This window comes from Phasianus colchicus, chromosome 16 (assembly GCF_987193195.1).
Source record: "Phasianus colchicus chromosome 16, bPhaCol1.hap1.1, whole genome shotgun sequence".
Lineage (NCBI taxonomy): Eukaryota > Metazoa > Chordata > Aves > Galliformes > Phasianidae > Phasianus > Phasianus colchicus.
Window position 1 is genome coordinate 2,358,518 of NC_143451.1, and position 27,269 is coordinate 2,385,786.

General features: G+C 43.4%; 2 protein-coding genes across 5 annotated transcripts in view; one reads left to right on the top strand and one right to left on the bottom strand.

The window, feature by feature from the left end:
• The window catches only part of TMEM204 (transmembrane protein 204), a 29,122-nt gene extending 13,135 nt beyond the window's left edge, over nt 1-15,987 (bottom strand). Inside the window, exons 1-2 of the mRNA XM_031595405.2 lie at nt 14,832-15,987; nt 2,368-2,523 (exon numbers count right to left, since the gene is read on the bottom strand). Coding sequence (XP_031451265.1) covers nt 2,368-2,523; nt 14,832-15,111 — 436 coding nt within the window. The 5' untranslated portion in view covers nt 15,112-15,987. The remainder of the gene's footprint in view (nt 1-2,367; nt 2,524-14,831) is intronic.
• IFT140 (intraflagellar transport 140) overlaps nt 1-27,269 on the top strand; it is an 81,735-nt gene that overhangs the window by 48,169 nt on the left and 6,297 nt on the right. For all 4 annotated transcript variants that reach the window (XM_031595401.2, XM_090151726.1, XM_090151727.1 and 1 more), the window contains one exon: nt 25,248-25,425. In XM_031595401.2, the coding sequence (XP_031451261.2) occupies nt 25,248-25,425 (178 nt within the window). The remainder of the gene's footprint in view (nt 1-25,247; nt 25,426-27,269) is intronic.

Sequence of the window (27,269 nt, forward strand, 5' to 3'; positions counted from 1 at the left end):
AGTGGAGTAGATCCTCGTAGGGATTCAACTCGGGCAGCTGCATGGACAAAGTACTTTTGGATAATCCACTGTTCTTTTCTGATGCTTTACTGCACTTGAAACCAGATGAAATGTTATTCATCCTTGGGGTGGAAGCTCAAAGGCAAAGCGTTGCCTGTGGTTTGCAGGGCAAGAGGCAGCCCCTGTCCTCCTCTTTATTAAAGAAATTGTGGTGTCCTAGATGTAGCAGCAATCCTGCATCAGAACAACAGAAATGATGGGCACGCTCACGATTTGCACATGTGTTTTGTCTGTTATCCATCAGAAATAACATTAGCCATTATGCATAAAATGCTGTCATCTGGGCTCAGTCCAGGGCATTTGGTTGGTGCAGCTGATTTCGGTGGCCTGTCTGGGTGGCCCAACATTGCAAAGCATTTCTTTCTGAAAGAGGAAACAGCCTCTTCTGTCAGTGCAAGCTGTACTTTGAACTGCCTGTCCTGAGAGGACAGACCACTGCAATCAGCATTCATATACCACTATTCTGGCAGATTAGAGAGGTTTCCAATAAGGCAGTTCTATATTGAGACCGTGGCAGACTTTAGGATTTTTTCTTTTAAATACACGTTCCCAAAGCTGGTGCTTCTGGATATCTGAAAGGATTCGTTTCATGTAAAATTTGCATTATGTAAATGAGGTGTAAAGTGGTACTGACTGCAAGACAGCCAGCCATCTGACAGCAGAGGAGAGCACGGTGGAATTGTAAAAGAGGATGACTGGGGGGGGAATAGCCACCAAAGTCATTGCATCATTGGTGCGGATGGGAGAGCTTGGATTCATGGAGCATGACGTCTTTCTCTGCAGCTGTCATGAGCTGCCAGATCCATCTCCTCACACCTTTTGAACACAGACAAGCAGATGAACTCCTTGATTCAGCAGCTTCTTCAGCCATTCTCATTAGTGTTTTGTTAATCACTCTGATTCTGGCTTTCTTCCCTTCTCCCCTCCCAGCACTGGGGATTTCAAGGTTCAGCTTGCATAACAGGTAATAGCAGGCATTTCCTCCTCCTGTGTCGGGATATCCTGGCGCCCTTCAGTCTCTCTCTGACTGTGTTTAAAACGGACTCCAGCACAGGAAAAAAAAAGTCTAAAATTAGCAGCCTTGATAGAATAAAGGCACAGGGCTGTCCACTGCGCTGTTTGTCAATGAAACAACAAATCTAAACAGGGCCAGAATGCATTTCCTCTGTGAAAAACAGACATGCAGAGTTCTGGGGAGGAGGAGAAGGAGTGAGAGCAAAGCCAGCATTGCACCTGAAGATCAGGGAGTTATGCAGAAGGTATCCAGGTTGCAAAAGACCACGGTGTGCGTCAGGAGGGAGGCTGGTCTGCGGTGAGGCTGCATGTCTGGCTTTTCATTGCACTGAGCCAATGCACCTGGAAACTGGATGGGATGCTTTGAGAGATAAAGGAACTGTTACTGCAGCCTCCTCTTGTTTGAAGTTAGGTTCACCCTTAGTGTGGGTGGTTATTGCTATGGGAACCGTATTTAAATAACCTGGGCTAGATGCTGCTCTTGTGGCAGTGTGGGCTGGAGATCTCACGTTTATACCATTCTAGATATTCAGTGTTGTAAGAATAAGAATTGAATTAAAACAAAAACAACAACAACAGTGATTATAACCTATTGGGTACGTTAATAATAATTATATGTTTCTAATATGGACTTGTAGGGAATTTGAATGTGATACTCGATTAATGATGCTTTCATATATGGATTTTTATAGGATTAGTATAATAAATACCAAGTGACTTTATGTAAAGAAGAAAGGTACTACTGCAAAACTCTCAATATGATTCCGTGATTTCCTCACTCATTTCTATATACAATTTTTGTCTATGAGAATTGCTGTGGAAATTTTAGTTACAACTGTTCCTGTTAAAATTTGCAAGACACGTTTGTCTACCAAAGTCCAGCTGATCTTCGCAGTGCAAAATTCAGTTAGCTAAAAGCACAATTGTGTTTTAGCAAGACTTCAGAATTTCGTCCTGTCATTCTGCATTCAAACAGCTGCTGAGGTATATTCTGTCCTGCTAAGCAGTGGAAATACGTTGCCTTGATTTTGTTTCTTTCAGGTTTCATAGGAAAAAGGAATGGCTTAGTCTTCTGCCAACTTAGAAAAAGCATTCTGATATTTCCAGCATGAAAGGTTCTAGTCACATCCTGCAGAATCTTGAGGGGAGAGCTTTAAACAGTGTGTGTTTGTTTTGAGATTTGGGCCTTTTCTCTATGCTTTCTCACTTGAAAGTTTCTCCAGGTAACCATCTTTTCCACCTGGATTTAGTAGGGATGGACGAATTTTTCCTTAAAAAAAGAAGTGTACTTACTGGCAAGCTGGAACACAGCAGCAATGGCTTCCTCCCACCACTGGGTATCCTGAGAAATGATGGGTATCTCCACCAGGCCCAGGACGAAAATGAGCTGGCCAGCAGTCAGAGCAACAGTAGCGATGAGGTTACAGGCTCGCATCATGTCAAACTGCACTAGGGAAACATGAGAAGGAAGCCTACAGTTAAAATGAGCTTAAAAAAGAGGGCGTTGAGGGTGAAAAGGAAAGAAAAAATCCTGGCTAAGCAGGTATGTAAAATTTTCAGTCCATAGAAAATGATTCTTACATCTCTTTCCCACTCCTGACAATCCCTTGGTCTTAGCCCTCTTAACTGCATTTTCTGTGGTCTGATTAGGAACAGATTTTCTTTAGGAACTCTTTCCTTTAGTTAATGAAAATCCTGTCACTTTTGCTTCAGTGCCAAACAGTCTGGGCTGAAGCAAGTAGCCCATTTTCAAGACAGCCCACCGAAAACTCTTGGTTTCTGCCCTGCAAAGATTCTGTGTGTAATTAGCAGTCAGAGTTGTGTGTTGCAGGAACTGTCCTTTTGTTCTGCATGTATGGCACTGATTGAAATGGAACCTTGGTTCATGGCTTGGGTTTTCAAGGCCTTAAAACAATCATCTCATGGCAAAAGAAATCTGGAGCTCTCTTGTCCTTAAGCATTCTGTGGGCAAATGCTAATACATTACTGGTTTAAGAGATGTTGATAGCAGAGAATTAAAAAGAGAATTCTTAAATCTTCCTTCTTTTAACATTTATTAATCTTTTGGACCCTCTGAGAGGACCCTTGTGTTTCTTGCTGTGTAATGATGTCAGTGTTTGACAGTTCTGAATTAGGTGTTCTGCCATCATTTACATGAAAAGTTACGTGACCTTATGTATTTGTACACCTTAAAGATAAAGCAAAAATGCAGAAATAATTACAGATATAAATATCTCAAGTCTTGGATTGGAACCCGATTCAGCTGGCTGCAGGATAGAATATATTCACTGCATAGTGCAGTCCTTTCAGTCAGGCTTCTTTTCCTACTTTTCCTGTTAACCTGGTGGATGTCCTGTTTTCATCCTTTTCCTTCCTCTCGAGCAAAAAGGTGGGTTTTGTAAATATCATTGTGCCAGTTCAACATCTCTTGCCAATATGTCACTGCTATTCTGAAATAAAAGCAGCTCAATGTGCAGAGTATTACAAACAGAAAGACTCCAGGCGTTAATTTTCACCAGGTTTTCAGAAGTGACATAGCTGTTACGACTGGATTTGGATGCACTAATTTTATTTTCCGGGAAACTGTTAACAAAGGATTAGTTGTCAGCTAGAATGCTTTGCCTACGGCCTGTTCCTATTTTGGCAGCAGGTTTCTGGATTTCAGTGTCTCCAGACCTCAGAATGCATTTTTCCTTTCTGCAGAATATTCTGGAAAGGTCACTGTTCCCATTGCACGTTACTGGGCAGTAAGGCTTTGTGTGATTTGCTGAACTAACTTCTTGTTAGAAAGATAGGCTTTTTCCACCTTACGTTTCCATGACAGTCCATGAATGACTGAAGAGCTGATAGCTGAGAAAGCAGACAGCAGTAGAGAACAAAGAGAGTTTGGAGTATATGTTGAAATTCTGATCTCTTCTGTTGTTCACGTAATGCCTGAGTCATGCTGGCCAAGTGGTTGGATCTTGTCATTCTTTGCCACCTTAACCCTTCAGCTGAGACTGAAATTCCTGATCCTCTAAGGGACTGCCAGGAGTACAGAAAGCCCCACAACTCCGTGATAGAAACAAACAAGAGTGAACTTCACAGTAGTAACCATTCAGTCCAGTCTACTGGTGTGAGCCATCAAAGAAGTTTACTTTTATGTTCTCCATAGCTCGTGTTTAGCTCCCAGTGTTGTAAGAAACAGAGATTTAATTGAAGAAAGATTTAATTAAACCTCAGTAAAATGTTATTTCATTTTAAGGAGTTAAATAAGAACCAGAGGCCACTCAACTTTTTCACATGAAGCTTATAACATTTTTTGTTTGTTTTCCCGATTAGTCCATTTCTGACAAGGGAATTTCACTTAAATATTTCACTTAAAATATCTTACCGTTTAATGTTGCCCTTTATAACTTCTGAATCTACAACATAGATTACTAATCTACAGTTCTAGCCCTTACCACATGCAACAGTTGTAGCTCATGACAGTAAATCATATTCAGATGCACACTGAGCTTTGTATCAGCAAAATATTGAGCACCAGGAGTGTTCTTTGCATTCCCACTGAAGTAGATTTCTGTAATACTTTGAGGACCAGTGCTTACTGAAGAGAGAGTAATTACTTTGAAATGAGAAATGCACTAGGAATAGCAGGCTTGCAGTCTTTATAAAAACCACTTGCATTTGTCAACAGCCATCTGTAGTGTCAAATACAAAAAATGCTTCGTTTTCAGTCGTAGTGAATTCTGTTGTCTTGTCTGCTTATAATATACGTGAATTTTAAAATAACAATAATAAAAAAAATAACCAAAAAACAACCTCCCTACACACACACACCAAAAAAAGGCACCAAAAAACCTCTGGATCTAAAGCTTATCCTGGGTTCTGGACCCTTTGGGCATAAGATATTGTGTCTTCACTGCTCCTCACGTCTTTTCAACTGAACTGTTATAAATCCTGTTGACCTCACCAATGAATTAGGATTTATTTAGCATTGTAAAAGTTTGATAATGACTAACTCAATTTATTTCAACAGCATCTGTAATAATTTAGTCCTGAAATAATGGTTCAGTGTTCACCATCTTGTCTTGCTGTTGGAGTGCAGTAGGCTGTGGAATGCAGGTCTTTGCTTGCAGACTTAGGGATGCTTGTTCAGTTAACATGCTCCACTATTCAGAGACATAGAAGTACCAGTACTGTCTTACATAGCTGTTGCTTTCAACTAAAAAAACTCGCACGTGGTCCAAGTTGGAACTGCAGCAGGGTGACAGGAACAGAATAAGGAGGAGGTAGTTGGTGTGATCTTATGAAACATGGAAGCAGTTATTTTTGTGGAATTAGGTAGGACAATAACTGAGTGCCCTTCCACACCTCCTATTGGGATATAGCAGCTGTTTCATCCTAAAACTTTTAATGTACGATCTGTCGTCTCTTCATTTTGTTCCAGAGTTGTAATGACTGCTCTTTGAGAGGGAAGGGGATCAAAATTAACAGTGTTTTAACTCCATTCTTTTCTCAGTGGAAATTACTAATTTTACTCAGTTTGGAAATGCCACTCTGCAGCTTACTCTGGCTTTTTACTGAGCCATTGTAACTTTACATGTTGTGAGCTCAGCACCTACTTCTATTTCATACATGTGCAACCCTAAGCTGAGCTTCTTCAACCTGAAACACCCCCTCACCACCCCCTTCAAAAAGGTGGTAGATGTGGAAAGCACCTATGGCCCCAGGGAAGTGGTGCTGTTTCCATCCCTGGTGGAAAAGAGACACATGGATGTGGCACTAATGAACGTGATGCAGTGATAAATTCAGGTAATTCAGGTTGATGGTTGGACTTGATGATCTTGAAGGTCTCTGCCAACCTGGGTGAATCTGTGATTCTATTGTACAAGTATCTGTGGTTGAGGATAACCTAAAAAATGTGCAACTGAGAAGCATTTTTTCAGAGCCTGCGCCCAGAGTCTTCAAAGCTGTAAATTATGCTGAGGAAGGGTCAAGGCTGTTCTCATGTTTGTGTAAGTGGTCAATCCAGGCATAAGCAGTCCTTCACAAAGATAGCTATAATAGCATTTTTGAATGAGCCCTGAAATTTGGTGTTTACCTTTGCTCTTTTGCCTGCTGATATTTAAATTTTATATACTATTAAATTTTATATACACAGAAACTCTTTGTTAGCAAGCTGCAGTCCATTCCAGTGTGCTTTCCATATTTGTTATAATTGGTATGAATGTAGAGCTTGCTGTTCAACCATATTGATTCCACTACAGCCTTCGTGTCTTTTAAAAGCTTCATTTATGCAAAATGATTTATATAATTCACAGAACGTGAAAGTAAGAGGTTCATAGCAGTTGTGAACACAATTATAGGCATTTCAATTAACCATTAGCTTCTAGAATCTCTTGTGTAAGGCTGTCCTGACAACATAGGTAATTTGGACATCCCACTTTTTTGTTTTGAATTCATTGTTAATGGCACATATCTCCTGAAGCTTCACCATCAAAGGCATTTCCTACAGCTAGAACGGGTTGCTTCTAGCAGAACAGAACTGGACACAACAGGAGGTGTTCATAATTACTGTGTGTCTCACTTAAGTGAGGAGTGGAGGTCAATCCAGTACTCCTCTGCTTTTATCACACTTTTCCTTCACCTTTCTTAATGCAATTTAGCTATTGAGAACAAGGATAGGGGTAAGTACTGAATGACTTCAATACTCTGCCCTAGGTGGCTGTTGTTAAATACTACAAAGTACTAATCTCTGACTCTTCCTTTTTGGAAGCTCATCCGAATCCCAGTATACTCTGAGAAGTACTTAATTCACAGGCAGGGAACCTAGCTGGGTTTATTGTACAGCTGGGCAGTTTGGGGCCCTGGCTGTTGAGTTCTGCTTTGACAATGATCAGTCAAGGGTCAAAACCCAAACCCCAAGGATGAGACCAGTTCAAATTCCCCATTGCACTGCTCATTTCCTAGACCAGAAGTATCCATCTGGATTAGCAATGTTGATTTGATTTGCTTATTTGCAAGCAGCAATTTAATGTTACATGATAGCCCCAGGGTTATTTGTGCTTTGCAAAAGCAGATTAGTCATGCTAGAGGGTAATTCACAGTGTTTCAGAATTACTGGGAAGGATGATCTCATTGAAAAATCAGATGGTGTTGATTGCTGAAAGTCTCAGGTTTTTTTTCCCTATTTTGTTTGCATTTAGGGAAAAAGCAGTGATAGGTTGGAATTCAAGCTGTTGACAGATTACATCACGGTGTATGTATTCATATTAAGCAGCCTTGCAAGATGCCCTAATACTTATCTACAACTTCCCCTGAGAAACAGCACTTCCAAAGTTGTTAGTGTAAACTTCAGGCCAGCTTCTGTACTTCAGTTACCAGGCATGGGAAGAGGTGAGTGAGCACAGCTTCCCTCACTATGTAGGAGCAGTACAGAACCTGCACATCTCACCATGGCTTCACAGCTTACTGCCTGCCATCTAAACTGGAGGAACGGTCTGTGAGCACACTGCTAACCTATCTCTGCTTTGGGACAGCGTGTTTAAATCTGAAAAATCAACTTAAATTTCAGTCAGCTCTTAGGAATTCGTTGCACTGAAGGACAGTACCACCTTCAACTGCTGCTAATTGAATTGCATCTGTGAGTGTGTCGATACTTCAGGATATTCTTCTCTTGAGGAAACTTGCTTGTTCCTACTGATTGTGTTAGTGCTAAAATGATAATGTTATGTTTAACTTCAGTTCTCTTAATCTCAAAAGTTACACTGTTTGGTATCTGTTTGCAACCTGTGTCTGCAGGCTGAGATCATCTGCTGCTTCTGATACAATTTAATCTGAATTGGCGAAGTAATTAGATTTTCTCTAACATGATGAAGACATTCTGAGTACATGGTTTTCATCTGGAACTTGACACTTTGCTAAGGCCTTAGCCCAGGAAGGATGCATCTCCTGTTGCTCCTAACAAATCTATTTCAGTAAATAGTCTGAGAAGTCTTTGTACACATTTCCTTAACAGAACCATAGCTGATCAGTCTTCCAAAAGCCTCGAATGAGAGCCATCTTCCTCACAGCATCTCTCTGAGCCCCTAGCTGTGTTACAGAGCAGTGGGTGCATCCCCACACTGATTGCAGCCTTCATGTGTTCACCCCTGGCTTCTGGGAAGGCACTGTTACCAGACACAGAGAGCAGAGAGCCAGCAGCTTGGTTTTGTTTTGTGCTTCCAAGCTCTGAGCCCTTCCTCTGGGAGTCTGATGAATTCAATTCCTTATTCCTGACACAGTAAAGGCAGTTAGAAAGGAACAGTTGGTTATGCCCAGGCTTTTTGAAGCCTGCCCATTGTTCAGGTTGGGGGTAACGTGTGGTCCTTTGTAGTGGAGTTGTACTTTTTCAACCTTTCCAAATTGCTTTTACAATTCACATCATATTTCAGGAATGCAAAATCAAGCATCCAAATGTCAGGAGAAGCCAGAACATGACGCTCTTGTGTAAGTGTGCTTATACTGGTTTTCCATGGGAGCACTGATTGGATCAGTGCATGAAGGCTCATCAGAAAGGAAAAATGTTGACGGGATGCTCTGCAGACTTAGATAGCTGTGTGCTCCCAGACCCCAACAGCCCCATAGCTCTACAGCCACACCACAGGGGCTGTCTCTTCCCCACAGAGCTGGTGCAGGCGCTGAGCAATGTCATCAAGGTGGGGCTGGTGCTGTATTGGGGCACCACAGGGTGGGGACCTGGGTCATATGGGGACATGGGGAGGGGAATGGGACAGATGGGGATTTGGGACATCTGGGGACACGTTGGGGTGCCCATAGCTATGTGCTGTGTAAATCTCTCTACTTGATTTGTCTTGCTGTTACTCATGATCTTGTTCCTAAAGAACTTTACTTCCATCTTGGAGAAGTGAATTATGTATTTTTTTGGGAGAAACCCTTGTTTTTATCATTCTAAAAAAATCCACATTAGCCAAACTTCTGACTACTAATTGTGTGTTCCTCTGGTTTGGATGTCAGCATTGTCACCAAAGCTCAGATGTGCAGAAAGTCCCCACTACTGACATAGAGAACAGCTGCAGCTGGGCCTTGAGTGTCAAGAGAAAATACAAAGTGCTGAGAAGTTTTTCTTGGTGTGATTACGAATTCACAATACAAAATTAATGAGCAGTTCTGTCGTTTTTACCCTCCTAGTTATCACAGTTCGAATGTCCACTCATCTCTCAGTTCTTAGGTCATCCAGTAAGTGAGACAGGTTTTGTGGGAAGATGATATGTGATCAAAGAGTTGTTCTTCATTTTACAACAGAAGCAAAAGAGTAAGGATTTCATTTCAAAACAATTAAGATGAAGGCAATAAACAGAATCACTGTCCCTGGTTACTGACAATCAGCAACATTTTATGCCTTCGTGTTATCAAGTCTTTGGACTTTTCATTTCTCATGTTGATTTAGGTTTTGTGTTATTTATGTTAATCTTTGAGATTTTGGGGGAGGGGAAGAATGAATTAGGAAGTATTGAAGCTCTTTAAAGGTATCTGTTAAACAAACAAGAGTGCTGGGAATATCCAAGTGCACCTTTTATCATGTAACTCAGATCATGGGAAGATTTAATTAAAACGCTGCCTCTTCAGTAGTTCTACTTCAAGGGTCTGAATTTAATTGACATCAAAAAAGATCGGAGCGGAATTTCTCTTCAACAAATGTCCCATAGTATATGGAACTTTGGAACCCTTTCTACACAAATATTTTTTTGCCTGTCTTATTGTAAGAGCAGGGCTTTCCTTAAAAGGAAAGTCTTTCTTAGGGAATCCCCATCAGCAGCTGCGTGGCTTTTAGGTCTTGGGAGTTTTCAATGTACTCTGATGCTGGATGGATACATTACAAATTAGAGAAATAAAAGGGGGGAGGAATCAAGCAGTTCTGGCCCAGTGAAACAAATGTTCTGCTTTTGCAGCCAGACATGACGATCCTTGTTGGTCTCTTCCAATGGAACTGTGACAGCTTGCTAAAATCTTAAATGGTTTGGAACTTTAGGTCTGAGTCCACAGCAAAGTATCTATGTTAAAATGACCATTGACTCCAATTTGAGGAGCAGAACTCTTAAATTTTACCTCCAGAAAGACTGCATATTCGCCTCCGCTGCTGCAATTAGTCATTTCACTAATTGAAATGCTGATCACATTGCAGGTGCTAGGAAGGGAAATCAGAAGCTCGGAGCTGCCAGCAGGGCAAACTGACTGTGTCTGTGCAATAGCCTCAGCAGGTTATATCTTGGGCAGGCACCCATGGACACAGTAAGTGTCTGGCTGTATTTAATCTCTTGATAGCTGTCTTTTCCAAGTACAGTAGCCCTCCGTTCTTGATCTGTCTATGTAGAAAAACTAATATGATGCTCACTGCTTGACATGTCATGGCTTCGGTCCAGCCAAACATCAGCAGCCAGTGTCACTCTGAATTGTTACCTCTGCAAACAAAAGCCAGTGCCGTTCCCACGCAGAGCGGCAGCCTGGCTTAGCACTGCTCTTCATAGTGCAAGTGTCTGCATAAATCATGCTCTGAGGCTGGCAGGTGTTTATATTTAGTCCTTCTGGAGTCACGTAGTCACTCGTGATGCCGTGCCTCTCCCTGTCACTGGTTAAGCTACTTGTAAGAACTACAGATATCTTGCTCTCGGCATCTGTAGTAGAAATAAGCATCCCACTGCTGGGATTTGCATTCAGTTCTTCTGGAACCCTGAAGACCCAAGCGAAGTTTTAAAAAAAATGTCTATTCCTGCAGTTCCAAATTGTTCGTAATGTTCTTTAGACAAAAAGGAACAGAACGTGACCTTTGCTAACAAATAAATGAGCTCCATCTGTCCACAGAGCCGGTAGGGCTGTGGGGCTTAGGGGCATGGCTGCACTGCGCAGCGTGGTCAGAAATACCAGTGCTGATTCCAAGTACCCCAGTGTGCTCATATGGTGCAGGGCTGGGAGAGGGGAGAGATGACCGAGCTGAACTCCTTGCCCTCGCTCATGTACAGGAGTGGCAGGCTGCCTGAGCAGGCAGGATTCCCTGAAGTGCTTGGAAGAGAGAAAATGCCTTGTGAGTGCTCAGTGGCTTTAAGTATCATCTATTGGCTTGCCCTTGTTGGAAAAACTTTGCCTATATCCTCCTAACTAGGCTGGGATTCTCAGCATAAGGAAAGATTTCTGATGTGTTGCCTCCGAAAGGGAGCCCTCTGCCATCATCACACCTCCTTCACTCAGCCTGTGCTTGTTTCATCAACAAGTTTGACACCAAGTTTCAACAGGGAGTGACTCCTGATGCCACTGCTTAATCCATCAGAATATAACCAAGCAAAAAAAAAAAAAACCACAACCCAAACCTGAAGGATTCCACTCAAAACCTGGGTATTTCCTTGTTCTCAGTCATTTCAGTTGACTCACAGAAGCTTTTTAGTATCACAGGTGGCTGAAGGAAGGGTGCAGGAATGAGTGGCCAAAAGGGAGGGAAGGGAAAATGTGGTTAAAGCCAGAAGGGACTGATCCCCCTCTTTCAGGGGCACTGAGGTGTTGGTTAGAACAGAGCTGAGGTTTTCCCTCAGAACCCAAGTCACCTGCATTTCTTTCATGTTGTACCTTGCAGCAGTGGTTCACATTGAGATATTTAATTACTATCTAGTTTTTCTTTAGCATCACTGACTCCTCTCTCTGGACTTTTCCCCCCTATTTCTAATCTGTTTCTTCATGGTGACTCTTTGCAGCATCTATAATGTTGCATATATGTATATCTTGGTATTTATTCTATCTATTCTTTACTGACTTTCATACCCTTGATGCAGTGTTCATATCATATGGATTAAATGCAAAACACCTTAATTTTTCTCTTGTTTCAGTGGTTTGTGTGTTAGGATTTACACAGATGTCCCATGAGTGGGGAACTGGATCAGAGAGGTTTTGGTATGGAATTTGACTTTCCATCTCCAGAGGGAGTTTTGGCAGAAGTGCTGGATCACACTGACTATTTCTGTCCACTTCCTGTGTGATCTTTTGACGGAGCATTTTTGTCATTTTTACCAAACGTGCAAGACTTAATTTGTTATTTCTTTCAATGTGCTGTAGTGTATTTTCAGTTAAAGCACGTGCAGATTCTGACATAGTGAGCTACTTCCCTCGTTCCTATGGAAATCATTTTGTTTGGACTGTGTATCCAGGGGTGGAGAAAAACCTGGCTTTGTGTCTTGTGAAAGGAGGTTTGCCAATGATTTCAATAGAAGAAAGAACGAGCCCTCAGATTATATTCAGTGAAAAAGAGTTTATAAGAATATCCATTTCTGCCAGTGAGTGAGCCTACTTACAGCACTGCATTTAGTTGGCTGTTACTTACATAGTACCTAGAATTCCCACAGGTTTAAGTTTTTCCTGACGAACTGAGATAAACTTGTCTCACAAACATGTCCATGTGAATGTGTAAAGAAATGTTATGACCAATATTGTGTCTTTTCTTGCATTCTATAACAACAACCTTTCCACTTATTGCTCTGAGTGGCATTCAGAATACTACTACACCTTAACTCCGAGGAAGGACTTTTTCATTCAGAAAGTTGTGCACATATATATACATAAAGAGAGAGAGAGTAGAATCATAGAATGGTTTGGGTTGGGAGGGACCCTTAAGACCATCTCGTTCCAACCCTCTCCTAATAGGCAGGGACACCTCCCTCTAGACCAGGATGCTCACAGCTTCATCCAGCCTGGCCTTGAGTGCTTCCAGGGAGGGGCATCCATCCGTATATATGTACATAACACACACAGGTGTCGTTATAACTGACAGATGAGGATTGCCTTTTATACATCACTAATATGATTCATCATTAGAGAACATCTTTAAAGTTATGAAATTATGAATGCAGGATCATGCCCATATTGACAAGGTTTACAACCCATGGAAACGCATCTTAATGTGCAATGGATCAGTTTCTTCACTAGTTTGTCATGGTAGAGCTGCAGAAGTGAAATTTTCTTTTCTCCAGAGACTGAAAATTTGACTTCTGCTTACTGCTGGCTCCCACATTAGTGCATGGATGCTTGACAAAATGAGTCACTGGACCTCAACATCCTTCTTTAAACCAGCATTTTAAGGTTTTTTGGTGTTAGAGAACTGCGGGGAAGGTGGAGAAGGGCATGGCTGTGCTGTAGTTATAATGTTTTAAAAAGTTCTATCACATTTTGCTTCTGTTTCATGTAAGAAATTGTTGCTACACCATTTTGCTATGAAACTAGTTCTTCTATGCCTATCTTTAGAGCACCACCCATCTTCTGAACTGTGCACAGCAAGAACTACAAGTCGGTGGGCTTAAAAAGCTGCAGAAGCCCAATTCAATACATAGGAACTTTTATTCTATCTGTTCCATAGAGACCAGGTACTTTTAAAGTTCATGAATGGTAAGGAAGCTTTTTAAGTCAGAACCTTACTGATCAATAACAATCAGGGCAGTCATTCCAGTGGTGAAGTTACAGGTTGACATCAAAGAAATTTTTCAGCAGCCGAATTCTGTTTGTCATTATTTGTCACAACAAAAATTCTGGTTGGTAAAACCAAAAATCATGTTCAGGGATTCATAGTGGTTGACAAGTTCTCGACAGGTGACTTTTGGGGATTTAATTTTAGCATGTGCACAAATGGCAACCACTGCTTTCTGGAAAACATGATGTTGTGTGGGCCCACGCTAAAACACATTTTGAAAAGAAATTCCTCTCCTATTTTCATTTGGTCTCAAGAGGGGTATAAGAGACTTTAGGGCAGAACAGCATTTTTCCTTTTCTCCATAATTCAAACTATGAAAAAAAAAAACAAGGAACATTTTTTCTTACTGATGTTACTGTTACGAGGCTTCAGAGGTATCAGCACAGTTTAAAAGCAGTATTAAAATCTCTAGAAAAAATCCTAGCGTCTGCCAAGGCATGAACTTTATAGACATTTAATCCCTTAAATTCATTTCCTTGAAGGATCCACTTACTGTTGGTTGAGTTTGCCTGACGGAACAAACCCTGAGGCAGTGCTGCTCATCTGCTCATCTGCTGTCTGCTTGTTGGGTGCCCCTGGGAGCTGCTGGAAGCAGAGGCTCTCAATGAGTGCCTTTGGACCCATCAGCTGTGATTTAGCAAAGGTGTCTGAATTTGCATCTGAGAACTATGCTTAATGTTTTTCTTATTCCACAAGTAGAATACTTAGGTTTTTTCACCAAAAGTGTATTTCTCTATGTTAATACCTAGCTCAGCTTAATAATTTTTGCCAAAGATACAGCTGTTCTGCAGATGGGAAAAAAAAAGGGAACTAACATAGAATCTGAAAAATTTGGTTCTTTTTGTACTTTTTCAGTATTCAGAGCAGCCATGATTATGATTTAGTGTAGTGAGAGGAGATACGCTCATAGCAGGAATCCAAGAAGAGGGAAAAGCAAGCAGGAGGCATCTGAGAGCTTTAGACTTAAGTTTTCTGGATGGATTTTTTCAAAGTGCGTGGTTCCATGTGCTATAAAACAGGACAGTGCAATGCAGATTACTTCTTTTGGGGAGGGAGGAGGAATCATAGTTCATAGCCAGCCGGTGGACATAATTATTCTCATTTTCCTGATTTTATTTTACTGTTAACCTTAAGAAATCTTTAGAATCAAATGGTCGACACTGATGTCAGAGAGCTATATGTGGACGTTCTGCCGGGCTATACATTCCTCAGGACCAGCTACACTGCATCTATGACAATCCTGGATAAGCAGAGAAGAGATGGAACTTACATTTGACAGTGCTGCGAGACTCCTGGAACCCGGCTGACTCTGAGCCCCAGCCCAGGGCTTCGCACTCGCGCTCCTCCCCTTGCCCGTGCCTGCTGCTCGTGCTCGCTGCTGCCTTGCTCCTCTCTGCCAGCCAGCACATCTTCCAGAGCCCCACGCTGCGCTTCCGCCCATCTTCCAGGGTCTGGTACACCCAGTTAGGAGTAAAGGCAGCCGCGTTGTTAAGAATAAGTGAGACCAAGGCTACCAACACAGCTGTGGCTACCAGTTTCTGGACAGTCATATCTGACTGTCAGCTCACTGCCGGTCTCTATTAGCAGAAGACGCGAGGTCTCAGTCAGCTGCAGCACATTGAAATGGGGCTTGAAATGGAGGCAGCTTGGATAGGATGTTATGAGTGGCTAGAGGACATCACCGTTCATTCTCAAAGTCAACTCCAGAGGTGTTTCTGACGAAGCAAATGAGAATTTTGTGAGGTAGGTAGGATAATTCCATAAAATAAGAACACCAAGAAGCTTATTTAAGTTTCTGTCCTTCCCAGCTTTGGCTTATCCACCTTCTTGCACCTTGATGAGCAGTGCCAGGCCGGTGATGAACTGGAAGACGGGGAGGTCCATTCCCTGTGAGCCGAGGCAGGCGCTGTGGGGATCCAGGCTGCGGGCAGAGCGCGGGCGCTGGGTGCCGGCCAGCAGCGTGCCCAGCGCAGCCAGGGGCACGGATCCTTTCAGATGAGCGCTTCAGAATATCCCGCGGATGCTGACAAATGGCATTCTTAAAGCCCAGCTGAACTCCAAACGAATGTTTTCATCCCAAAGGAGCTAGGAAAGCTTGGAGTATCCCGAGGAATTTGCTCCGCTGCGTCTCTCTGAGCACCAGAGCTGCGAGTGGTGGGGGCTGGAGCGCGGACTGCCGTGAGGAAAAGGTCTGCCCCCCACCCCCCCACCTCTCCACTCAGAGGAAATGGCTGTTTTTGTGGCTGTTTTTGGTGAGCCTCAGGGCGTAGTCGACTGCAACAAACAGAGCCGCTGCCACGGCAGTCAAACATGAACAGGATGTGTTTCCTGAAAGGAAAAGACATATGGAGACTTCTAAAGTTGTCCCTCCTCCCCTTGGAGCGTCCCCTTCCCGCCTCACTCCTCCCCTCAGTGCGAGCCGGGGGGGCTGCGGGACATCGGGGTCCCCTGTGCTCCCACACAGAGCCCTGGGCGTCGGGCTGCAGCGTTTGGAGCAGGCTGCCGTCCCTCCTTGCAACCCTAGATTGGAGCCTGGCAGCCAAACAGAAAAATGTAAAGCTGGGAGGAGATACGTGGGTGCCTGAACGAAGTCGCGAGCGTTTTGGTGTGATGGCTGGGCTGGGCTGTGGGACAGATGCGGCTCTGAACCCCACGTCCAGCCCTGCTGCAGCTGCTGTGCTCCTTGCTCTGAGCCCATCAGGAGTGTCAAAGCTGAACAAACGAAAAACCTCACAACTGCGTTAGGTTTAACGTTTGGTAATACTCGTGCCTTGTAAAGTGGTGTTCTTGTCGTCAGCCTGCAGAGTGAGGGACGAGGAGTCAGGAGAGGGATGGGTACAGTGCTGAGTTGTGCCAGCAGTTCACATCCATGGGATTAACAAAACGAGAGTGAAAAAGGTTTTAATTTTAAAGCAGTTTTTGTCTTGTCAGCGAGGTGTCATTACCCGTTGTAAACAGATCCCTACTGACATGCAGACAAAGTGGAAATTTGTTTTAAGGAGATCCTTAGTTTTTCTGAGACTTGTTGCTAACAGGGGTGGAAAATGGTTCAGGGAATCCCATACAAGCCTGTAGTTAGCTTTCAGCCATCAGAATTGAATGCACAAAGCTTGCTGTAAATTCCCCTCCCCTCTGTGCGCTTGGTTCATTTCAGTCCTTAAACAGATGAAGCTTGAGGCACTTTGTGCTTTCACAGCAGTGCAGCATCATTTGTGTCTGTTTTTCCTGTCAGTGATTGGTCATACTGGTATACATCCGTGTTCTTAGAAATTTGGCAAACACTGCTATTGGCAAACATTTATAATCATTCTTCAAAGAAATGTCTGACCATACTTTTGTAGTGAGAGACCAGGGATTTTTTTTGTTATTTTAAGCCTGCAGCAGGGCAGATGATGTGGCCATCGTAGATGATGCCAAAGATAAACCTCTTCTGTACAGCAGTAAACTTGTCTCTGCTCCTTCCTGATTTTTTGGTCACTGATTTTTCAGTAATGTATTGAAGCCTGAGGATGCATCTTGTAGTAACAGTGAGATGATCATCTCAGAAAGTGCTGTGTAATTTTATGTCTGTGTTGTCCCCCTGGAGGTGAGGACGGTCTCATTGCGGCTGATTCCAGGCTTATGATGGTGGGAATGTTTCTGGGAGCTCCAGTCCCTCCATACAGAGCAGATGGGATGGCAGCACTGCAGTCTTCACCCCACCCAGATAACGCAGAAAAAGTGTATCTGAGGAGCAGTGCAAAGCAGCGATAATTGCTGTCTGCAGTAATTTAGCAAACACGTTTAGCAAGACTTTTTTTCCCATGGCAGAATTTCTGGTGGCTGGCCTTGTCCATAATGAGCTGTTTGCCGTCTTCCGTGACGAGGTGCAGTTCTGTTCAGTGGTGGGTTAAATTTTCCCATGCAATTTGCATAGCAGCTTGTAGAGCATTTGGGGCATTTCTGTGTGAGAAATAATGTAATTTTACTTCTGGAGTCTCAGTAATTTGGATAACTAGGTGAATCTGTACGGAGTTTCTCTGTTTAGTTCCTAATAAATTCTCTTTGCATTTGTTTATGCAGGACATGATCCATTGTTGAAACAGCATTCCATGGGCAAGTGGTTTTTTTATCATTTATCATTCTGTTCAACTAATAACGACATCAAAAGCTGAAAAGTTGGGGCATACTTGAAAGGAGTAGGTTGGACCAAACGAATAGCAAATGAGTTTTGAAAAGATCCAGTAAGTTTTCCTGGCTTCTTCTTACTAAAATGGCTTGGTTATTATTATTATTAGCTCCTCACTGTCTCATTCAGGTTTTTGTTGGCACTTAGTGATATTCTCTTCACGCCTAGATCTTATGCTTCTAGTATAGAACAGTCAGGGAATCCTCCCTGTCCTTTAAAAGAGAAGAAATCACTGCAGTGAACACTTCTCTATTGACAGATGTGTAGGAGCATATTCCATTCTTAGTCCTTCCAGTCCTTTCTTGGAACTGAAATGCACATACTTTCAGGACAGGAAGCAAAGAATACCAATGATAACCAAGCAGCTTTATTTCCATTTGTATAAAAATAGATAATGTGATTTTGCCAAATATTGCAACAGAATACCATGTATTGAAAAAATCTTAAGAAAAAGTCTGAGTGGGTGTTTGGAGGAATTGAATAGCTGATTTTCTTATGCCTAAAGCAGTACTTATTGCAGTACTTAGGACACAAGATTTTGTTTGATATAATTCACACAAAACTATGGCTTGCTATTGACTTTACCAGGATATTTTTGGAGTAGACAAAGCTATGGATTCAATATAACACAAATATCATTCTGTAAGATTTTTACTGTTTTATCAACTTCTGCCAGGGAAGAATTCATAGGAATAGTCCAGACAGCTTTCAATGTTTTGAACATATATATGAAAAATGCCTGACACCTTTCCCAAAATAGCATTCATTTAAATATGATGAACTTTCCCAGTTTCAAGAGAAAAGGCAGCGTCCCACCAGCTCTGGCATTTTAGCTCTGTGTTGATTTTGCATTGATTTGAAGATCAGTGTTCATTTCTTAGTTGTCTTTAAAGTTTAACGCAGCACTTCTAAATGATGAGGGTGGAATCCTCATTAACCTTAGGTGTCAAGTAGTGTGTCTGATGTGGCCATGTCCAAGCCCTCAGTAGCCAGTATGGTCCATGACATGATGCTTTTGTCCTGTAACTAGTCTAGCAAACCATATATTGTGAAGTTGCTTGTAAATGAATTAGTTGATCAGAATCACCCAGAGGGTGGTGAGGCACTGGAACAGGTTGCCCAAGGAGGCTGTGGATGCCCCATCCCTGCAGGCATTCAAGGCCAGGCTGGATGTGGCTCTGGGCAGCCTGGGCTGCTGGTTGGCGACCTGCACACAGCAGGGGGTTGGAACTGGGTGAGCATTGTGGTCCTTTGCAACCCAGGCCATTCTATGATTCTATGCTATATATGACAGATTGCTTTATTCTAATGCTTCTTTTGGGACTAGTCAGGTGCAATTTCAAGTTACTGATATCCAGGCAAGGATGCAGGTAATTAACATTTGGAAAATAGTAATAGATGTTGTTAATTTTCCTTAGGAAGCAGCACCTGCTTTGTCCCGTCCTTTGCATGGAAACACCCAAGAGCAGCATGTAGGCAATGGGTGGAGGATAGGGACAGGGTGGTGCCCAGTGTTTGTCCAGGACAGCCCAGACATGGTTTACATTATGGTGAGTCTCTCAGTAAACACTTAGCACCAGAACAGTACATCCACTGTGTTCCTGTTAGTTGAACTGCTGAGAATCTACATCCTTGTGTCTGTTCTTTGCTCAAGAAAAACTGCCACATGCTCAGCTGTGAAACCTGGATTTCCCTCTGTAGTGGTGCAGGCTGTGCCTGAGGCACAAGGGACACTCACCCACCCCAGGTGCTGTGCTGGGGATGTGGCCTTGTGCTGGAGTTACCGGGGGAGGCTGGTTGAGGCTGAGATGAATACATGCACTGTTTTTGTCGGCTGTTCAAACGGGAGTGTTACACTGCATGTCCTCAGTGACTGCAGCAGGAAAATCTACCCACCTCCCCGCAGCATTACAGCATTACATACATAACGTCGTGTTGTAGATGCTGTGTCTGATATTTATAGCACAGTGCTTAGGGTCCTGTTATCAAAGTGGGGCCCAAGTTGAAAAAAGAGATTCTTTCTTCTCCTGGTCAAGATACTTAGAGATGAGATGGAATGCAAGTACGTGCCTTTTTCGAATGTACCCCATAAAAGGGAGGAGAGAGAGTTGTAAGATGCTTCAGACACGTGAATCTCCAGCACTTTAAATAATACTCCTTTTCCTGTTGTGTTTTTTGTTGTGTGGAAAAAGGTGTAGTGATAGAAGGCTTTGTGAAATCAGACTGTTGAATGCTGGAAGCATTGTTTCACAGAAAAACAGATCCAGAAAGGTGAGAACACTGTTAGAAAAACTGTTTCATCAAATACATGGAAAAACTTGTGTCTGAAGGAGCATCAGGGTTTTGTTTGGAATCTGTCGTGCTCCTGGCATGGCCTGAAGCTCAGGGTGCAGCACAGGCAGTTTGCTGACGTGCTGCACAGGCAGGCACTGAGACAAGCAGGGAGTGCGTTCCTGCGGCTCTGCTGTGCTGCATCTGGTCTTCGTTAAGGATCCAGTTGTGGCTAACGAAGCACAGATGTGAGCTGCTTTCCAGAGGGAAGAAAAGAAAGAGGAGGAGGGGAAGAACAGGAAGTTCTCAGAATGTGGGCTAGGGGGGGAGGGTAAATCATTCCTTGGCCTTGTGTATGTGACAGCAAGGCCAGCCCTGGGAGAAGAGTTGCTGCCTTTTAAGGATGTAAAGACAGACGTGTCTTTCTCCCTGACCTACCAACTGTCAAAAAAGAAACTGTTCTTGGTTTGGATTACGTGAGAATGTTCAGCTCCTGGTGTTTCTTGTTTCTTAACCTGGCTTGCATTGTTTTGTACATAGCTTGAGACAGCAAAACTGAAGCGCAGCTGTCCCTGGGAATGTTCTGATGCTGGAGATGTCTTGCTGCTCACTGAGGAGTAGAACAGATTCAGGGCAAAGGCAGAACAGAGGTTCTGGCTGCATTTTGGTTGCTGGCGGTTCCATGGGCTTTCTGCAGGAGTTATGGGAGGATGAACCCCAGCACCCTGGTCCTGGCTGCCATCAGTGTGTGAGCTCAGTCTGCTGCACCATCCTGCTGTGGTGCTGGCACGATGTGATCCATGCTGCTTCCCAGCCTCCACTCGGTTGTGTGCTCTGCGGTTCTCAGCAGCTGTGTGCTTTGTGCCTCTGTTGGGGAGTGAGACCACCTGCCTTTTGCATGGCAGATTTTTTTTTTTTTACACTTCTGGTGATTTCAAGAGTTTGAAACCCTTGATCCCATATCAGAAGTAGGCTGCAGTGCATGGAGGCTGGTGAGAGACCAATGATTGGTCTCTCAAAGCAGGAGCAGAAACTGAACTGCAGTAATGCACGTATATATATGTTTATCTATTCATTCAAGGCCAGGCTGGATGTGGCTCTGGGCAGCGTGGTCTGGTGGTTGGCAACCCTGACCATAGCAGGGGGTTGAAACTAGATGAGCATTGGGGTCCTTTTCAACTCAGGCCATGCTGTGATTCTGTGATGATTCTATGATAATGCAAGTACATACCTTCATCACAGCAGTGTCCTTTGTGTGAGGGACGCATCTATACGAAATAACCAGCTTCTCCTGCAGCTGGGCCATAGGAGACGATTTGGCTGTGGATTCTCCACCCATCTGATAACTAAGCTGTCCTTAGCTCCAGTGAGAGAATGGGAACTCCTCTGCATTATTTGGATGAAACATTCCTTCAGGCACTTCTAGAAGGCAAAGGGAGGGAATAGTCAGAGAGGCAGTGTTTTCCTGTTGCAGGTGCTCAGCATGCTGGTGATCTGCTCTTAGTGCATTGCTTGCTTTGGATGAACGCATGCAAGCACTGCCCAGCTGTGAACACTTATAAATTCAGTGTGCTCTGTGCAGTCTGTCCACAGTGCTGCATGTGTAACGTGTGCTCACCACCTCCTGCCCAGCTGGGTCTGTACAGAAGTTAGAGCTTGCCTGGGCCCCTCTGACTGTCTGGAGGGGATTGTTGCCCTAGGGTAACAAAATCAAACCAAACCCAGAGCACATCACCGGGAAATGTTTCTTCCTCTCTTTCTGTTCCACCCAGTTGGTAGCTGGCTGCTGGGCCAGCCAGCTTAGTTCTGTATATGGGTTGCAGTGGAGGAGGAGCAAATGGAATGGCCGAGCTCCAGCTTTTCAGAGCAGAGGTACATTGTGGTCTATGGCGTATGGGTAGCACAGGTGCCAGGGGTGACACGCTGGCAGTTTGTGTGTGGGACAGGAGCTCCCAGAGAGGAATCCCTTGGGCAACAGCAGCTCCCACTGAGTTTTGATGTTGTCAGGAGCCATTGCCATTCACAAAAGCGTAATGCTGCCAACAGATGACAAGTAACAGCAGGAAATGGTTGTTCATTTTCATTCATTGTTCTCATGCAGTGAGGCCGTACCTCAAATACTGGGTTCAGTTTTGGTCCCCTCAGTACAAGAAAGGTATTGAATTGCTCAGGTGTGTACAGAAAGGAGCAATGAAGCTAGTGAAGGGACTGGAAAGGAAGGCCTATGAAGTGTGCCTGAGGGAAGTGGGGTCTCGTTGCTCCCTACACCTACGGGAGGCTGCAGTGAGGAGGTGTTGGTCTCTTTTCTCAGGTGATAAGTGCTAAGGATGCAAGGCAACGTCTTCAAGTGACATAAGGAGAGATTTAGATTGAATATCAAGAAGGATTTCTTCCCAGAGAGGATGGCCAAGCATTGGAACTGGCTGCCCAGGGAGGAGATGGAGTCACCATCCCTGCAGGTATTGGAGCAATGTGGATGTAGCACTGAGGGACGTGGTTTAGTGATGGGATTTGCTAAGTCAGGTTGGTGGTTGGGCTTCGTAATCTTCAAGGTCTTTTCCATCCTGGGTAATTCTGCATATGTCCATCTGGGGTCTTTTCCATCCTGGATGATTCTTTTAAGTCTCATTGTGTTTCTCTGCACACCAGTATTTTTAACTTTGTAAAAATATACTATTAAGTTTATTTTCTTTCGGAAGTTTCCATTCACTTAGGCTAAATACAATTTCTTACCTTCTTGTCTCTGTTCAAGTCCATGAACTCTCATCTTCTTGCATCCAGGGAACTGCAAGCTCTCAAGGTTCTTAAAGATTTTGATCTCCTTTCAGAAATGTACTGTTTGTTTGGCACAGCACTGCACAAGCCTGTGTTCCTTCAGCTGTTGGCAGCTTCTTCTGGCATGTTACAGTGTTTGGGAAATAGATGCCTTTTCCCTGTGTGTTGTGAAGTGCAGCCATTCATACATACATGCTACCTTTGATGTCTTGTGCTGGTGATAGAAATGTCTGTCTGTGTTGATCAAAGCCAGGTGACAATATCTAATATGACCTAAATGTCCTTTAAAGATGCTTTTCCTGCTGTCCCCAGTTCTGGGTATAAGCAGTGGCTTGCTTAAAAGAAAAAAACAGTTAAGACTTATGAAAATGAGAATGGCTGCATCTTCTGCTGGTAGAAATCAGCATTTCTGTGTTGGACAGAAGTGCATCGTAGGCACTCAGAAGGATGTAGCACTGAATTTCCAGTTCTGGTGTTCCATATTCCTTTTGGCATTTCTTTCTGGAAGGGACTCGGATATGTCAGCACAGAGGCTGAGGAGGCTGTGTTTGAACCACGGTCAGCATGGACAAGCAGATATAAGGAATTCAGTAATATTTTCAGAGAATATTAAGAAGCAAAACTTCTACCTAAAATTCATCCCTGATTTATTACTTCTGATCCTACTTTATTTCCTCCATACATTTTGGCATTTATGAAGTGTAGGTCGCACACTTATATTGATTACCACCTGAGAATTTTGCACTGGTTGTAGTTGCAAATAAAAATATAATCTGATTTTAAAGTAAATCAGGAAAAACATTTTTTTCCTCCTTTACTGACTGAATGTGCTTGACAGCACGTTGCGTCTCATCTCCTTTGCTGCTTCCCGGTTAGTCAGTTTCCCCTGTTTGTGCAGGTCTTTCCCACAGCCACTGGGAAGAGAAAAACATTTTAATCATAGGAAAACATGATTGTCAGCCCCCCACCCCCAAACTGGAAGGGGATTTGTTTGCAGGTGCAGGACCTGAAGTGTCATTCAACTCTTCCAAAAAAAAAAAAAAAAGAAAGAAAGTAGAAAATTTTTTTTTCCTGCTTTCATCATCCTTGTACTCAATTTGTGTCATGGTGCTGCCTGAGAACCGCATGGATCTCCGCTGAAGCCCTATTTTGAATGCAAATGTTTTGTTAATCAAACATGCTGCCTTTTACTCTGAAGAGCCTCAGATGTAAAGAGGCTTTGTGCAAATCTTTGCTTGCCCCCTGTGAAGTTGCATGGCCCTGACCGTATTGCATGGGAGCCTGGAGCTGGGATGGTAGTAATGCTGCCAGTAATGGCAGATGTGTTTGCAGTGTTAAGTGTAAACTCTCAACCTTGAGGTGTTCCCATTCTGAGCATTGCACGGCTTTTCTTTGTGCCACTTTTTATGCACTTTGATTAGAATGCAATAGTTTGGTCAGTTATTTCTCAGACAACATTCCTTGCTATTGAGTATGGCTGGTGGGCTGCCAATGGCTGATCCATCTTTGAACTACGCAGGACAGAAGCAGCATGTTTCTGCTGTAAGTTTTGTATCTGTATGTTAAAATCTTCCCTCTTTTTTTTTTTTCTTTATAAATTTATTTCTGAACTCTGATATGGGAGTATTATGCGTATAGAATCACTAAGATTGGAAAAGACCTCTAAAATCACCAAGTCCAACCATCAATCCATCCCACTGTGCCTGCTGACCATGGCCCTCAGTGCCACATCTCCATGGTTCTTGAACATCTCCAGGGATGGTAACTCCACCACCGCCCTGGGCAGCCCAGTCCAATGCCTGAGCACTCTTTCAGAGAAGAAGTTTTTCCTAACTGTAGCCTGTCCAGGTTGTTCTGTGGGGCAGATCAACACTTCCCCCAGCTCGGTGTCATCTGCAAACTTACTGAGGGAGCACTCAGTGCCCTCATCAGATCGTCAGTAAAGGTATCAAAGGTCCTGTTTTTAGTACTGACACCTGGGGACCAGCACCAGCTAGGTGTAACTTCGTTCACCTCCATCTCTGGGCCCAGCACTCCAGCCAGTTTTTTACCAAGCAAAGAGTGCACCTATCCAAGTCATGGGCTGCAGCTTCTCCAGGAGGATACAGTGGGAGATACAGAGTCAGAAGATACGTATGTTGCTGCTACAGTAAAAGCAAAAGTGATGGGTGCACAATAAATGTTTATATATGTACAAATATGACTGCTTTTGCTTAGACATTGGTATAAATCAAATGCCACAATACTTCCTTAAAGCTGTGGACCTTCAGCTCCATTACTACCTTTTATGTCTGAGAACTATTTCTATTCCTCTTAAATCTTCATTGGAACAACCAGAGTCTGTTTATGTCCCATAAGTGTGGAACATGCTAATGCATTGTCCTTTCTCGCTCCTTGCCTCTTACCTGCTTACTACCCACTCCTTGATGGTGATACCATAACAGCTTTCCCCTTCTTTCTGCTTTATCACAGTGAGGCTGTCTGGGAGAACATGGCTCGCATGTGTGTGAAGACTCAGAGGCTTGATGTTGCCAAAATTTGCCTTGGAAACATGGGTCATGCAAGAGGAGCCAAAGCATTAAGGGAGGCAGAACGGGAACCTGAGCAGGAAGCCAGAGTCGCTGTGCTGGCAGTTCAGCTGGGCATGCTGGTAAGCCTGTCAATCATATGCATCCTAGAATGTCCACTCTGTTTACTAGAGAACAGAGTGAAAATGTGACCATCTGAGAAATCTGAGAGAGATGCCAAAACTTTGGAGGCGAGTAATATCTATAACCACGTTTCCAAGGAGTAATGAACAGTAGTTCTTACCTTACTTCCTTGACGTTGTGTTTTTATCCTAAAGAAGTAGGCATCCCTTCCAGTGTTGCACAACCCAGTGCTGCACAATTACTGTGCCACATTGCATGGAGTCTTTCTCTGCTATCAGTGTGAATTCTGTAGGTTCATCAGTCCTATGAGCTGTTTTCATGGTTCTTGAAAATTAGATGAGTATGGCAGAATCCAGTGTCAGAAAGTAAGAGTGCCAAGAGCCATAGCAGTATAAGTTTATGGCAAATCAATTTGTCTGTTTTCAGGATATATAATGGCAGTAAAAGTGCTGAATGGAGGAAGCATCTTTTAAGGATGAAACATTGTAAGCTCTGTCTTGCATTTTTCTTGGGCCATAATTCTTCCAGACTTAATAATTCTAGGTTTGACTGGATTAAAAAAAAAAAAAGATGTACTTTAAAATATTCTAGCTAAAATATTTCAACAAGCATATTTTAAGGTCCAACGCGATAAATGCAAGCTTCATTTTGAAGTGTTTTTTGTAGAATTAAAGTCTAGAGCTGTGTTTCAAGTTGCTGCCCCAGTGCTGGGGTCTGGCTGCAGGGTGGAAAGCTCTGCCCAGTCAGACTGGCTGCTTGTGTTGTCCCAGGGTCATCTGCTGTCCTACAGCTGCCTAGATCTCCGTGCCTGCTCCTGCTGTGCTGGCAGTGACTTGCCTGGTTCCAGCACGGAGCAGTTGAGCTGTTCTGCTGTCTCCCCTGCAGCAGTGGAAGAGTGTCCCTCGTGCCTGGAGCCTGACCTGGCAGCCAGCACATACCAAAGTGGAACATCTTTGCTGCACAGCTCCCTTTTAGTCTGAATTTTCTGCCCTTGATTATTGTGCTTTACCAATACAGCTGAGACCTGAAATGGAGCCTAGGCTGATTATCACATGGATTGAGAACTGACTGGAGCACTGCCAAGGTCCATGGATGAGGAGAGTGTGTGTCCTTCTCAGCCTTTACCTCATGCCTTCATCGGTGATCTGTTAGAAAAACACAATCGAGGTCTTAGTCCCAGGCAAACGATCAGTAAGAGGGTCAGAAATGGTGACACACCCCACAGTTCACAGGACATCACCAATTAGACACGAAATGCTGTGGCAGCAGAAAATCTGCAGGGGCCTCTGCGGAGACACTGCATCCCGGGGCTGCGATGGCTTTCATCTGAGTGTTTGTTGCAGCTGCAGCTGGAACGTTGCCTTCCACCTCTTCTCATTACCAGGAAAAAAAAATGTTGATGAACTGGAAGTTCAGAGAAAATCAGAGCAAACTGTTCAGCTCTTGGAAAGATTTTTAAGACTGGAAGGGCTAGAATTCAGCAATCTGCAGCCATTTTAAGTCTAAATGCTAGAGATAGTTGAACTATCCTTAATTAAATAGAGGAAAAAAGGAACGTTTGAAGTAGATGTTTGGAAAAGCTTCCTGGCAGAGAAAGCTGTGAGGCTGAAAAGTGTTAATACTCCTGGATATTGACATCTGTTTGGAGAGGTGGAGGGAAGCTGGAGCAAGGCAAATGCTGCTCTGCTGGTTTATTCACTCGTACAGTAGCATCATAGTGCCAACAACTTCCATCTTGACTTTCTATGCTTTTAGAATTTGAAACAATAAGAGACAGAAACTATTTTTCTATCCTGGACAGATAATCTCAATTTACTAAATATAGTGTTCAGCTGGACAGCAG